The 15843-nt window shown below is 44.1% G+C and overlaps 1 protein-coding gene across 4 annotated transcripts in view; it reads left to right on the top strand.

The window, feature by feature from the left end:
- OFD1 (OFD1 centriole and centriolar satellite protein) overlaps positions 1 to 15843 on the top strand; it is a 49816-nt gene that overhangs the window by 2256 nt on the left and 31717 nt on the right. For all 4 annotated transcript variants that reach the window (XR_010379241.1, XM_064482555.1, XM_064482553.1 and 1 more), the window contains exons 3-9: positions 2031 to 2231; positions 4226 to 4294; positions 4380 to 4410; positions 9633 to 9740; positions 11719 to 11855; positions 12183 to 12356; positions 14196 to 14302. Coding sequence is in view for 3 of the 4 variants with exons in the window: in XM_064482555.1 (XP_064338625.1) it covers positions 2031 to 2231; positions 4226 to 4294; positions 4380 to 4410; positions 9633 to 9740; positions 11719 to 11855; positions 12183 to 12356; positions 14196 to 14302 (827 nt within the window). In the remaining variant the exon portion in view is untranslated. The remainder of the gene's footprint in view (positions 1 to 2030; positions 2232 to 4225; positions 4295 to 4379; positions 4411 to 9632; positions 9741 to 11718; positions 11856 to 12182; positions 12357 to 14195; positions 14303 to 15843) is intronic.

Below are 15843 nucleotides of genomic sequence, written 5' to 3'. Positions count from 1 at the left end.
CTTAGAAAAGGTTTGATTTTTTTCAGTTAACTCTTGAGCCCACCTGGATTTAATTGTAGTGCAGAGTGCATTCGTGCGCTTTCTTCTGTGGAATGGCTCTCACATCTGGCTGTGCCATGTGCTCTTTCGCTGTGCTTTGGATTTAGTTTGATGGTGTTTGACTTCATGTCTGTGGTCACAGTTGATACTGACCAATCATTATCCTTTTTGAGCTAGGCTTGTTTGGCTTTGGTATCAGGGTTACACTAGCCTCACTCACTTCACAGCTGCGGCCTCCTCTAGAGAAATACTGTGTTTTGTTTTTTTGCTGACCCCGCGGTTTCTCTTATTCTACCGTGATCAGTGGCACGGTGGAGTTTTACTGTCTCCAGCTGAGCTACATTACTTTCTCAGTTCAGCGACTAGCCTGGATGAGTTCTAATGTTAAAAATCATTGAATTTTTTAGTGACCGAATTCACATTCTATTTGAGTATCGGAAAAGAATTTGTATTTATGATTAAGTACAGAGTCATACCAATATCTGTTAAATGAAGTTTATGAAATCTTTTTTTCCTTATTTGGAGTCTATTCTGTTAATTTCTGAGAGATGTGCAGAGGGTCCACAAGTCTTGTCTCTCCCACTTCCCCTCCTCCCACAGTAATTGTCCTTATTTCTGTCTGAGGGACATTACAGTCTTTAATGCTGAAGAGACTTCCCTTTTTGCGTTGGCTGCTGGAAAGCCCCAGCCAGTTTTTGGATTCTTTCTAGCGAATGCTAGATGGCATGCTTTTTATGTTAAGATGGAAATTCATGTGTAATGTCATTCCACAGTTCACTACTCTTTTCTTTGTACCTTGCTTTTATCCACTCATTGAATTTTTATCCTGTTTCAGTACTTGTTTGTTAGATGCTCTAAACTTTTTTCAGTTTTTTATTTTTTATGCTTTTTTTCAGTTTTCAGAATCAACAGAATGCAGTAATCCAATCATAAAGGACAGTCAGATGTGCTTGTACATATTCAAGAATTAAGCTGCGTCTAAATATATTTTTACTATGTTACAGATCTAATTAAACTACGTCTAAATTTTATTGGTGGAGGATGCTTTAGTTTCTTGTTTTATTTCAGTTACTTAATTGTATTAGATGAACAAAAGCATGTATATTTTGTTCAGTGTAAGTGTCTTTTACTGTGGTATTTTAGACGTATGTATAATAAGTTCTGTTCTGTACTGGTAATTATATACTATTCAACTCTCTAGCTAAAGGATAGAAAAAAGGTGTGACAAGAACTCCGTTTGTTTCTTGCTTATATTCTAGTAATAAGATTTATTAGGTGTTACTGACTGCTGAACTCCACCTAGACAGTGTACTCTTAAGCTCAGCCCAGTTGTATGTTTCCAGATTGTATGCAAAATAGATTAGAACAAATGTCCAGCAGGGGATTTTCTTAAAACCGAGATGAATGATAATGCTAATGTTAAGACCTTGAGAAATTGATCCACTCTGAACCTAAATTTCCTCACTTATAATATGTAGGAAAATTACTGTTTCTCAGTATCTTCAGTTGTAAATAATCTATATGTGAAAGTGAATCTTAATACGCCTTCTTTGGGTTTATTGATTTCTCTTGTATATGGTATTTCCCTTTTGGGTACCCAATTTCATTTTGATCAGTATACTATAATATATTTAACTCAGTATTATTTTCGTATCCTCCAACAGTCTGCAGAAAGGTGAGGAGGTTGCAGAATTTTCTCCTGTATTTGATAACCTGATGAAAAGTGGCTGAAATGGGCTCATAGGGCAGTGAAATTGGAGTCTCCCCGCCTTAGGGCTAATCACCAGTTCGCTTGGCAGCTGGGGAAAGAAAGCTGCTTGTCTAACGGGGTCAGATAAAGCGCGGAAGGTTTCTGCCTTGGGGCTATGGATCTAGCCCTGTTCTGGAAATCAAAGGAAGGGTTCTAATTCATGTGGCAAACCTGTGTGTCTCCAGTGCAGCAATCCTCCTGAAGTTGTTTTCCCCCTTGCTCCATTTTGTTTTTGATCCAGACCCAACTCCGAAAGCAGCTGATCCACGAACTGATGCACCCTGTGCTGTCTGGGGACCTGCAGCCCCCGTCCATTTCAGTGGAAGGGAGCGCCCTCTTGGTCGGCGCTTCCAACTCGCTCGTGGCAGATCACTTACGAAGATGTGGCTATGAGTATTCACTTTCTGTTTTCTTTCCAGAAAGTGGTTTGGCAAAAGAAAAGGTAACATCTTGGCTTTTCTGTCTCTGAGTTTTCTGCCAGCAGCCTTTTCATCAGATGATAGTAAAGTGCTGCGTAATAACTCAGTGCTCCTTGGCTAGCTGGGTCTGTTTCTTGTTCATCTTTGGATTTACGTCATGTATTTATTACATAATGTAACAAAGGAGTATAAAATTTGATATTGTTACCAATTCCTTAGAATATTTTTGTTGTTGGGTTTTGGGAGTGTAATTAGGTTTATTTTTTAACAGAGGTTCTGGGGATTGAACCCAGGACCTCGCGCATGCTAAGCACGTGCTTTACTATTGAGCTATACCCCCCCCCAACAATTCCTTGGAGTCTTAATTTATCTTTTGTAAAATTGTGATGTGTAGCGGGGAGGGTATAGCTCAGTGGTAGAGCATGTGCCTAGCTGGGGTTCAATCCCCAGCACCTCTGTTAAAAAATAAATAAATAAACCTAATTACCTCCTCCGCATTAAAAAAAAAATTGTGATGTGTAGAATCACTAAGTGTTTGAGAGCAAGGGTTGCTCTCCCACTCCCCGTCGTCTGAGACCCATACCCGCCGTTCCTGTTGAATGTCTGCTGTGCACTGGGCACCGCTGCTCCCACTTCAGCTGTTCCGTGTGTTTCAGAGGGGGTCTGGGGTCTGGAGAGGGGAGGTGATTTGCTCACGGTCATTTGATGTGTAAGTGACAACTCAGGGCAGTCAGTCGAGATCTCTAAAATGTGCTTTTTGTCACGGTACAGTCTTTTCAGGTATTTGTCTTTGTGATTATATAAGAAAAGTAAAGAATAATTTTTAAAAATCGGTGGAGTTCTCAAATGTTAAAGACACATTTGACCACTTTTCTAATGATTTTAACTCTATTGAACATACTAATCACACTTTGTTATTTTAAAGGTAGGTATAGCAAACTTTCCCTAATTTTTAAATAGACTTAACTTTTTAGAGCATTTTAGGATGATAGAAAATGGAGCAGAAAGGGAGAGTTCCTGTGGGCTCCCTGACCCCATACCCGCACAGCCTCCCGCTCTGTCAGCATCATTCACCAGGTACATTTTTACACTCGATGAACCTACATGTGGTCACATCCTTATCACCTCAAGTCCCTAACTGACATTAAGGTTCGCGCTCGGGGTTGTCCTGTGTTTTTACTGTTTAGCTTGGTCGTATTTGTCCAAAAGTTTGATACTCAAATGTTTTAAGAAAATAAGAACATGTTAGAATTTGAAAATTCTAAAATTTAAATATGCTGTATTCATTCACTAACAACCAAATGGTACCAACATTAGGAATTTTTTTTGGCCCATCAATCTCTGAGTTTCTAATTTGATTTCATAATTTTTGCTTATTGCATAAGTAACCATCAATTTTATAGTTATAGCAGTAATGGTCTAGTTCACACACTTGAAGGTTTCTATACTATAAAGTGCTGTGCAGAATACTTTCTTCAAAGGAAGACCAATTGAAAATATCTGTGTCCTCAGGATAGACATAGTAAATGAAACATACTGTAGTAGAATTATATATTAAAAATAGCTGCCCAAAATGTTTGACTAAAGTGTATCTAAAATAGTTTTAAACAGTCATAGTTGTAAAGACAGTAAAAACTTAGTTTATTCACATTTTGAAGCAATAGGTATTAAAATTCATTGCAGTTGAAAGACTGGAATTCACTCGTATATTCATTGGTGCCTCGGATGTTTGTCATCTATAGGGCGTTAACCATTTCTGTCATTTCTATTAGGCATATCATCTTTAATATGAAGTGTTTGGAGGTTAACTACATGATCAAGAGAGAAGTTTTATCCTTTTGACCTTAATGTTTATTGTAATTTATTCAATAGTGTAAGAAAGCTTCAATTTTACATTATGAACAGTTATTTTTTTATTTAATTTGAAGCATGATTCTTAGTATTATATTCAGCAGCATCCTCATTTATCTTTTAAACATTGATGTTAAACTGTCTACTTACTTTTTTTTTTTTTAAGGTATTTACTATGCAGGATCTATTACAACTCATTAAAATCAACCCTGAATCCAGTCTCTACAAATCACTGGTAGGAATGTTAAGTTTTCATAAAACTATGGTTTGCTAATTATAACTGAATAGTTGAATAAAGGTAAAATATTTTCTTTTTACAGATTTCAGGATTTGATAAAGAAGACCAAAAAGGTAGGAACCTTCATCTTTCATTTTTAGAGAATAAGAATATTTTTGTAACATGTTTTTTCCTATAAAAGTATGAAACCAAACATTTTTAGGGGGAAGAAAAGGGAATTTAATTTGAATCATTTGATTTTTTTTCTTGCTGACAATACCTTACCTTTCAAAAAACAGAATGAGTCATCTGTTTTGACAGATGTGGATCATTTCTCCCAAATTTCAATCTTTTTTATAGCTCTTAGCTCCTCAAGTCAGAGAGCTGGACAGTATCAAGAGCCCTGCAAACAGACGGAAAGCCAGTCTTTGTATAAATACCCACTGTTGGGAACATTTCCCCAAAAATAAAAAAACGGGAACATTTAAGTCAGTTATCTTTGTATGCTAGGTATCCCCCTCCTGGAGTAAAATATACAGAGTATTAATATTTGCTTAAAGAATGAAATGTCTGTTCAGTAGTGTTTTTTTTATTAAGTGTTGATATAGGCCTGATAAATGACTGTAATTTTGGCTTTGATAATAACCTTCATAGAGTCCATAACTGCTCTGAGGTAATAGAAAATATATATATTTTCTTTGCCCCCAATTACTGGCACACAGCTCCTAAAACCCTTGTAATTCCCTCAGTGATAAGAACACAAGATGCATCTCTTGTTCTAATGTTGGTCTTTGGCGTCTGTTCTTGATAACAGGGCTCCTGAACCCCTTGTAAGTTCCTGGGTGATAGGAGTGTCTTTTGTTCTAATGAGCCAACTCTGGGTGGGTCCCTGGACGAGGGCCGGTCTCTGGTCACCGCAGAGATCAAGGTGTGGTTACAAATGTGGGATTTTCAGCCTCGCCCCCCCTCGCTTGAAGGCAGAGGGGTTGAAAGCGGTATTACCAATTGACGGCACATGTGTGATGAAGCCTCCTTCAGTCCCCACAGTTCGGGGTTCACAGAGCTCCTGGGTTGGTGAGCACGGGCAGGCGCTGGGAGGGCGGTGCGCCTGGGGAGGGCAGGGAAGCTCCGGGCCCCTTCCCACCGTGCCTGGCCCCGTGCATCTGTTCCATGTGACTGTTCGTCTGTATCCGTGATCATATCCTTTAACAAACTGGTAAACGTGAAGTATTTCCCAGAGTTCTGTGAACTGCTCTGGCAGATTAACCGAACCCTGAAGTGCATCTATGTATGAGGGGATGGAAGGGCGGGGCGTCTGGTGGGACTGAAGCCCTTAACCCACAGGATCTGATGCCATCTCCAGGTAGACAGTGTCAGAATTGAGTTAAGTAGTAGAACAGTCCTCTGGTGTCACAGAGAATTGCTTGGTGTGGAGGAAATCTGCACATGAGGTGAGCAGGGGTGTCGGGACTGAAGTATTGTGACGCATTCTGTGTACAAGAAAAGCAGAGTCGCGGGGAGGAGACGTGGTAGGGACCGGGTGTGTGCTCCCCACACACGAGGAGGGCTGAGGGCTTTTCCCCTTTACGGCTCCTGTGGGTGCCACGCCACGGTGACACTTGATGGTGGACTTTGTATTTTGAGCATAAGCTTGTCGACTGCCTGTAATGCATGTTCTTGAGATCTTTTTAAAAAAATCTGTGACGTTATGTAATGGCCTTTGCGTGTTGGTGTGGTCCTGGGTTTTGTCTGTTGCCAGCACTGCTACCACCCCTGCTAGGACACTCATTCAGAAGTTTCCATTCGGCAAACACTTGAGCACCTGCTTTCTGCCAGTCATGACTTAACTGCCTGGTCTCCTGGGAGTGATGTCAACAGCGGATGAGTAAAGTGGATCACACGGTAGTCTGGACCACTTGCAAAGGAGCTGGTTAGTACTGAAGTGGAGACTGGTGGATGATCCTAGATTCCGGATTCTAAGGCAGTGCTGTCTGGATCACTCTGGTGATGGGACCGTCTGTATCTCTTGTTTGGTACGGTAGCCACTAGCTGCCTGTGGCTACTGAGCGCCTGAGACGTGATTAGTGTGACTGGAGGACTGAGATTGTAATTTAACTAGCTCCCTGTGAGTAGTGCCTGTCACACTGGACAGCACAGGTCTAGGTAACCAGCTGCTGTCTGTAGCTTAGCTGTTTCAGAAAGACACTCAGGGCTTGAAGGGCTACTGTGAAATAATCTGTGTACGTATAGGTGTTTATGTTATTAAAAGTCACCTTTCACCTTTAAACACTCTTTAAATCTTTCTACTCCAGAAAGACATTTGGCTGGCAGCTCTTAGCAGCTTCGGCCAGCACACTTGTAAAATGTGGAAGACTCAGGAAAACTGAGTTGCAGATGTGTCAGGACTCCCCGTGGTAAACTTGGGTGGAACTCTTTGCTAACAGTGCAACAGCTGCAGTTAAATGAAGTGGTCTTCAAGTGAAGGGATGGCTCGCAGTTAGGAGATTGAGACCATCGGGAAGCACGTAGGAAGATACTTTGTACCTAAGTGTTGTCTGTCCCCTGACGGAGGCCTGTGGTCTTCTGTTACTGTGTCTGTGCTGAGGGTGCTGGTGTGTTGCGTGGTTAGAGTACTCTTCTCCTAGATTCCACTCACCCGTCCTTCCCACCCCACATCTGTCCTTTCAGAGATAGTGATGCCCAGAAAATAGCTGGGCAGGAAACAGGGACACTGGCTCTTTTCTGTGTGCAAGTGAAAATCCTTACCTGTGATTGGCAGAAGAATAGATACATACACCAGTGGGGCAGAACAGAGAGCCCCAAAATAGACCTACGCAGACACAGTGAACCGGTTTCTGACAAAGGCAATTCAGTGGAGGAACGATAGTCTTTTCAGCAAATAGTACTGGATCAACTGGACATTCATATGCGTGAAAGTGACCCTAGACGTAGACCTCACAGGTGGGAAAGTATTCTTGCGTTACCGTCGTGGTGGGATGCGTGGCGCCGGGCATTTGCCACAACCTGTAGGACTTTACACAGAGTGCACCTTCATGCACATAGAGGGGGTCCGGTGATCTCAGGGTGGGATGCAGACCATGCCAAAACAAGCTCGCTGGGGTAACCTCACTGACGCGGGCGGGGGAAAGACGCCGAGCTCGCATACTTCGGGAAGGATTGAAGACTCAGCCTCAAGGCAGAAGGAGCTGCGCGTAGGCGATGCGTTCGGGGTGAGAGTCCTTTCTCGTGGGGGTCCCGGCGAACAGTTCTGAAACCGTTCTCCACGTAGACTGGAAGTGAGCAATGAGGTAAATGGGCAGCAGGCGGCGGGAGCCAGGTCTTCCCTGTTGGAGTGGGAATTTACGGATGAGCAGGAGGGAGGCGCGGATCCTCCGCGTGGTAATGGAGTAGTTGGAGGCCTCAGTATGAACTCATGTTTAGCCTGATGTAGGAGGAGACAATCTAGAGATATTTATAGGTGTGTACGTGTGCACGGGTTAGTGTGCGCTCATATCTCCTTGCTCTGCAGGCTGAGGGGTTAGGAGCGGTGCCCTCCCCCCCTTCCCCAGGCACAGTGAGCGCACCTCGAGCCCAGTTTCGGGCACTAAGATACGGTTCCTCATAACCATTCCAGAATAATAGGAACCAGGGCTCCTTGGAGCAATGGTTGATTCCAGGAATGGGGCAGTGACTATGCAGGGTGAGCTGGGAGCCTCTTACAGGCCAGGACCTGAGGAAGTGCTTAAGAAAAACGTCCACAGTGAGAGCGCTCCCAGAGGCCGAGGCTGGAACACTTGGAGCAATAAAACAAAAGATGGGGTGATATAAATGAATTAGAGAATTATAATTACCAAAGTATAAAGTAGTCCCTACGGATGTAAATGACTGCAAAACGAGGACACTAGACAAATCCTGCTTGGCGGAGGGGTGTGTGTGGAGGGGAGGTGGGGAGTGGAGCTAATTGGGGCTGCGGAAAGCACTGCAGAGCGGAGAAGACGCATGGCGTTAGCAACACTGCGTTGGAAGAGCACATCTCTGCAGATGATCTACTGCAGGATGTTGAAGATTTCTGCCCAGTGTTGACTTGTTCCATAGAAGGAGCTACGGTCTGGCCTCAGCATGACAGCAGGAAGGGGTGAGGTGAGAACAGGCCGGCTGCAAACGGTCAAGAGAAGAGGGTGGATGAGGCAGAAGAATTGCCAGGCAGTGGAGATGAAGGAGCAGAGTTTATATGTGCAGTGGGGGAGGCAGAAAAACAGTGTTTTAACATCTTCAGCAGAAAAGAAGAACTCTGTACTTGGCTGATGCAGAAGTCCATTCAGCTGTCTTAAGAAACTGAAAACTCCAAAAATAATTTATACTCATGGCTTAGAAAGTTAGAAACTATTCAGGAAGGTATAAAATGAAAGAAGAATAGAAGTTTCTGCCCATATTCTCTGATTTCACTTTCTGCTGATAACTAGAATGAGAAGTGTCTTGTTTATTCTACCAGAATTTAGTTTATGGAAGTAGGTCTATATACGTAATTAAAACATGTATACCCATAAATGGGATCGTATGGCAGATACAGTTGTGTGATTTGCTTTCTTTGTGCACCGGTGTATCTTTGTCTAGCTGTATACTTGGCCTAGTTATTTTTAAAGGATGTATTTAATTAACCCCCTGTTGATGGAGATTTTGATTGTTTTATTGTTTGTTTTTTTGCCATGAGGAACAGTGTGCAGTGTACACTCCTGTCCCCTTGGGAGTGTAAACTCAAAGAGGTGGAATGACTAGGTCAAAGGGCACTTGCATTTTGAACATGCATAAACAGTGACAGATTTCCCTCCCAAGCGAAAGGGCACGCCTGCTTCCCCACTCCCTTGCCAACACTTAGATTGCTAAGGTTACAACTTTGATAAATACACTTACCGAGAAAATATGGTCTTTCTGTTCTAGTATTTATTTGCATTTGTTTATGATTTTGTTCATGTTTATTTGACATTTAAATTTTTTCCCTATAAAATCTATTCACAGCTTGCCCTGTTTTTCTCTTACTGATTTGTAAAAGCTCTAAAATATTATGAAAATGATCCTCTGTCTCCCTATTATGGCAAATATTTGTTTCCAGTGTATCTGTTGTCTTTTGACTTTATTTCATGCCTTACATAAGTTCTTTTATATTCGATGATTATTTCTCCTTATTCCTTTGAGGTTTTAGTGTCATGCTTGGAAAGACCTTTCATCAGAAATTATTCTTCAAAGTTACATAATATAAAAAAGATAATGTTATAAAACCAAGATTGCATAAACAGTGATTGAGCAATGGTTGAATGAAAGGAAGTTATGAAATGAATCTATATGTTGTGTTTTTTAGGTTTTCTCATGCAGTTTCTGAAAGAATTGGCAGACTATCATCAGCCTAAAGAGAGCTGCAATATGGAAACTCAGACAAGCTCAGCGTTTCCCATCAAAGACTCTCTCGGTAATTGTAGCCATCTTCCATAATTTCAGTTCTTCTCTTTTCTGTTTGAATGAAGGAGATGTTCAGATGTCCCGTATTATGTGTTTGTTCCTTGCCTGGGAGGGATGTAGGCTGCCAGCGGCAGGGCCACTCATTTTTTCTGAATCGTTGCTGGGAGGGACCAGGAGCTGCTCTCCAGGGCTGCTCCTCCCTTCACAGCCGCTGGGGCTGTGCTTCCCAAACCTCGCGGGAACCAAAGGCCCTCTTTCTTGTGTGCTGGGTTGAAGCTCTCCTGACTGGGAGGGTCCTCCCTGTGCGCATCTTGCTTGCTTTTTTACAGTCACTAAAGTGAGAAATCCTAGACTGTCTGCTTTGCAGAGAACTAGCGAAGTCAGCGGCCCATCAGTTCGTTTCGTAGTTGACGAAACTGAGGTCAGCAGAGGAAGAGCAGGTTGGCGACACTCAGTCTGGGTCAGGACTGATAGTAGAGTCTTAGTTTTCCGGTCCCTGATCCAGAGCCCTTTCCACTGTACAGTCTTTCTTTGATAGTGTCCTGCCCTTCAGTTGTGTGCTCAGGAGAGAAGGGAAGCAGCTGGCCAAAGTGGCGTGCTGAATTGGCTTCTTGGCCCTTCTTCACTTTTACAGAGCACTGGTGCCTTGAACTTGTAAAAGCCTGTAGTTTGTAATGACTGTGTCGTATGACTAGGCCATCAGTTTAGGTGTAGGTTCTGTCCCATTAGAAGCAGAACATGCTTATTCTAGAGCAGCTCTGGTCAATAATGTAAGCCACATGTGTAATTGGAAATTTTCCAGTAGCCACAGTAAAAAAAAAAGGTAAGAAGAAATGGGAAATTTGCTTTTGTAATGTATTTATTTAATCTGGTATTTTTAAAATACTGTTACAACATGAAAGTAATATAAAAATATTAATGAGATATTTTACATTTGCTCTCTGTCCTCAGTCTTTGGTATCTGATGTGTCTTTTACACTTAGAGGACATCTCATTTTGGACTAGTCACATTCCAAGTACTCAATATGACGGGGAGGGTAGTGCTTAGTGGTAGAGCGTGTGCTTAGCATGTGCAAAGTCCTGGGTTCAAACCTTGGTACCTCCATTTAAAAAAAAAAAAAAAGTAGCCAAGTACTCAGGATGGCCACATGTGGCTACAGTCCTGTCTTGGGCACCCCAGCTTGGTGCATTTGGGAGAATACAGAAAAGTAGAGGGAAAACCATAGCTAAAGTTTTGCTGAGCAGAGACGCACCTGCCAGTGTTTTAGCCTGCTTCTGCCAGCCTTTTTACCCTGTGTGTCCTCCTGGCGGTGTTGGTGTTGCACATGATCGTACTCGAGGGCCGGCTGTGCGCTGTGCCGTGGGGTTGGTTTGCTGACCGCAGGTGTACTGGATGGACGGCTGGGATGGGAGACCGTCAGTAGCCCTGGCTTCAGCCCCACTGATGGCACTGTGCGCTTACTCAGCCCTCAGGAGTTCGCTTCACTTGTCTGGGCATCGGTTTCCTGCTCTGTAAAGTGCAGGAGCGGAAGCACGTGCTCTCACATTCCCCCCGTTTTGTTTCCTGCATTCCTCTTAAGGCCAGTGTTTTGAAATGTGAGTCAGCTTTAAGCAAAGTCCAGCGAAAGAGCTCTCCACCATGGTGCTTAGAGACTGGAAAGAGATGACCAGTGTTTTCTGACTTAAATTGTACTGTTTTCTGTTCCCCTGACATTTTAGGATGAGAATTTCAGTCAGGAAAGTAGGACCACTTCTACAGTGAGCACTTGTATACCTCGCTTCTGCCACTGAGTTTGTGTCACTCCTGCTTGGTCACTTCTCTGTCCGTCCATTTTTTGTCCATCTTAGTTTTTTGATGTATTTCACAATAAATCGCAGACCTCCCTGCACTTTCCCTGAAGTGTACTCTTTCTTTTGAACAAATTTCTGGCCTCTTGCTTACCCGACCACGTTTCTCTAGCCTAATTTCCCATGTTGTTTTTTAATAGCGGAGAAGCTTCAGCTGATTGATGATCAGTTTGCAGGTGCTCACCCCCAGCATCCAAAGTTAGAATCTTTAGAAATCAGGTTAAACGAATATAAGAGAGCAATAGAGCAGCAGCTGCGGGCAGACATGTGTCAGAAGGTAAGCTTTGTCTTCTTGTTACCAAAAGTGGTGTTTTTGCTGGTCTGTTCATGTCTTAACCTTAGGCATGTGGGAAAATACCTAGAATCTTTATGAATGAAAGGAATGCTATCCTGTCGTGCATGTTATTTTTCTTCCTGATTGACGTCATTTCTTTACGCCTTTGGAAGGAATCCTACAGGTACAGTGAATGAGATGAAACTTAAAGATGAATTAGACGAAATGTATTTAGACAGCATTAATGTGGAACCTAACAGGGAAGAGAGAATCTGTTACTGTTTCTTTACCAGTTACTGGTATTGACAGTTTTTTGTCATCAATTGGCAGTGGAAGCACTTTAAAGATACTGAAATAGCAGAAATTAAAATGGAAGAGAAAAGAAGGTGTGAGAAGGAATTAGCTGAGGTCCGGAACGAATTCGAGAGAGCTTGTCAAGCAAAGTCTGAAGCCCTCATTTCTCGGGAAAAGATGACCTTTGAGAGAATTCAAAAGCACCAGGAGGTAATAATTCTAAAATCACTTCCTGGCTGTGTCACCAGTAGGGACTTGGGGTCAAGAGCACCAGGGGAAGGATCCACTAACTCCCTTCCTCCGAGACGGCTGGAGGGAAAGACCCACACGAAAGAAGCAGCAGGCTTGAGGCTTAGAGAGCAGCTTGGAGGTGGCAGCCTGGCACTGAAGGAGACCCAACCAGGTGCTTGGAGGAGAGGGTTCCGGGGCAGCTCTCGGGAGGGTGTGTAGCGTCAGCGAGGGCGGAAGGATAGAGGTTCCCCAGGAGAGGATCCCTAGAGAGCTGAGTTTCTTTGGCTTGGGAAAGGCAACCAGTTTAATGGAAAACACTGGGGTTTGGCGGGGTGGGGAGGGGAGCCAGAGAGGATGGTGGCTGCTCATGTCGGGCAGCAGGGAGGGCGATGTGGCTGTCTTGAAGACATCAACAAACAGGTCTGGGGAATCTGACGGCTGGAAGGATAAGGTCGGGCCAAGAGGCCAGAGTTGCAGGGGTGTTTTCTGGGGAAGATGGGAAGCATAACTCAGCTATTGTCAGGAGCAGAGATGAGGTCCTCCGTGGGGAGGCGTCCAGGGGTGTGAGGGTCATCACGTGGCCTTTTGATCTTGTCCCCAGGAAGATGGCAGCATGGGAGGTTGAGGCTGACGCATGGTGGGGGTTGCACATCAGCAGGAGGGGTTGGATCCGCTGCTTCAGGAAAAGCAGGCTCCTTAACTGAGGGCGCGCCTTGACCTGCCTGGACTGGGGCAGTGCGACCTGCGGACGGCCAGCGCTTCCGCTGTCAGGCGGTGCTGAAAGTGGGAGGCTTCCTCCCAGCACCTACCCTTGCTTGGGGCTTCTCAGTGAGACCCAGACCCAGTTATTGAGTGGGAATTGCGCCCCCTCTGCGAGTTTTGAACAGCATTTCTGGGAATTGGGCTCGGTTTAGCTGTAAAATAAAGGTCGGAAGCTCCGGTGTTTGAGAGACTTGGGTTGTGTTCATACTAACAACATCATCTTCAAGATAGGTGACTGACGACCTCAGATCACCCAGTTAACAGACTCGAAGCCTCATTAGTCACCTGACACTCTGAGGGCTCTGGAGAAGGTTACCATCCTCGTGAAAAGCACTGTGCCTTTACTCTGCCACTCGGGTTAGCCCTGCCCTTCTCTGCCCGATAAGACCCTCCAGCCCTTCAGAATCCAGCTGGGATGGCGCCCCCTTGTGATGCCTCTCCAGACTCCCACTGGTGGGCTGCTTCAGGCGTCGTTCTGCCGTGGAGTCTTGATGTACTTGTGACGTACTTGGGTTGTGAAGTCATCGCACTGTAGTGACTGTTGGGTTTCTCTCTCCCTGATGAGACTGTGAACCTGTTAAAGATGAGGACTGTACTATATCTGTCCCTCTTTGTATGTATGTCCAGCGCCCAGTGTGTCCATGACAGGCGATAGATGTTGCAGTCCTTGCTCAGGGGGCACGTAAGTGGAAGCGTGGCCATTTTATTAGGGCTCACGCGCGCATGCTAGTTGAGTCAGGATGACCTTGAATTGGAAACTTGCAGATGACAACAACCACGGGGATTCTCTTCTTTTAAGTTTTACTGCTGAATGTCCATTTTGTTCCATTTTTTCTTGCTGAGAACTTAAACAGTCGAATAATTAGACAAGGGATGTTAGAAATATAGGGTAATGTAGCTTAATGGCCCTTGGGGGAAGGAGTCAAGTTTTGTGTAACTAGAAAAGGCAAAACGTACACCTCGAGTTGGAACTTCTTGAAAGTGAAATTGTTCTAAGCTCAAATTTCCTTTGTTGTCTTTAGCTTGCTTGCTAAAAGTTTACGCTTTCCTATACAGAATGAAGCCAAACAAATTTATGCTCAAAGGCAGCTTCTACTAAAAGATATAGATTTGCTCAGAGACAGAGAAGCAGAGCTGAAGCAGAGAGTCGAAGCTTTTGAATTGTAAGTATGTGTGTTTATTGTGGATATGCGGAATGAATGAGATTAAAAAGAACAGCTAAATGTGTCTAAATATTCTAACATTAACTACGAGATAGAGCTCTCGGTTGGAAAGTTGACGTCCCCTAGCTTTAAAAGGCACAGGTTATCAGAGGAAAAAGGCACAAGGTAAGACAAAGACCAGGTTTCACTTTTGAAACATCAGGTACTGGGATGGAAAGCAGGATGAGACATGGTCATCAGGCTACAGTGAGACCGGACAGATCGTTGGTAGACGCTAATAACGCTTTAGTAGATCATATATTTGGCGTTTCTGTTCAGTCATTCGGGTCTCAGTTTCACGTGCACGTAGTAACTGAATCCCACATATCCAGACCTGCTGCGTCTACCTGCTCTGCTGCCCAGAAAAGGAAGTAAGGGTGGCTCTGAGTTGACTTACACTGGGTGAAGCGCTTTCTTGTGATGTGGGTGTTGCTTTTTCTCTGTGCTCAGCAGTGTTTCATTCTTCACGTCTTCCCTGGGATTAATAGCAAGCTCACCAGTCTCCAGCTGAGGGAAGGAGCCTTCTTTCCCATTTGGGATCTGCTGTTAATTGTCACAGATACTCCAGGAATCATATTTCATTAAAGGATCGATCTTCCTCTTCATTAATGTTGTTATCTAGGCTTGGTTCGTTGGATTTCTCCACTCTGCCTGCTTTACTTTCTCGCTGGCAGTGCTGAAGAGGTAGATCGGTCATAGCAGAGAAAAGGGAAGGAACGAAATGTGGGCCTACATAGTTGGTGGTTGTATCATGCCTTCTCTCCCTCCACTCCCCTCCTCCTCCCTTCTGAGCATATTGTGAGCTAAATAAGGTATGAGTTTACTGCCCCATCGCTGGCCAGATTAGCCAGCAGAGAGCGCTAACACACGGCTTTTAGTCCGTGTTCCTAGCACTTTCCATCATGGTGCGATGGGGTACCCGTGAACCCGACTGCCTGGCTCTGGAATTGATTTTGTGCTTGACTTAAGGTCTCACTGTAAAGACCATTCCATCCTTCGGTACCGGGAAGTTCTGATGGACCCACCTACCTTTTACTCTTTCAGTACTCTTTTCAGTTTCAGTGAGTAGATTATCAAATGCCAGGACGAGTCTTCTGCCTTTAATACCTATGGGCCAGTCAGTTAGATCTTAGAGACCGTATTCTGGAAGAGCCAAGCCCTTAGGTACGCTAGCCAAAGTTTGGTCTGTAGCTTTGTGACTAATAACATCATTCTTTCTTCCCTGAATTGATGATGACCATTTAAAACTTGCAACCATTTTATAAGTGTGATTCATTCATCTTACCTGCCCCCCCAGCGCCCCCCGGTGCCGATGGGTGTCCCCGTAGGGCTCCATCTGCTAGTTCAGATCCAGCCTCACCAGGTCAGCTCACAAATAGTGCCAGACTTCCAGCTCTTTCCGTTTACTTCCCAGCGGTCACAGTCACCTAACAGTTTGAGTCTGTGGAGCTAAAAACACGTATTATCTTTCCCCCCTTTATTCTGTACCTCAAGTATTACTG

This window comes from Camelus dromedarius, chromosome X, assembly GCF_036321535.1.
Source record: "Camelus dromedarius isolate mCamDro1 chromosome X, mCamDro1.pat, whole genome shotgun sequence".
Classification (NCBI taxonomy): Eukaryota; Metazoa; Chordata; class Mammalia; order Artiodactyla; family Camelidae; genus Camelus; species Camelus dromedarius.
This window is presented reverse-complemented; position numbering and strand designations above follow the sequence as displayed.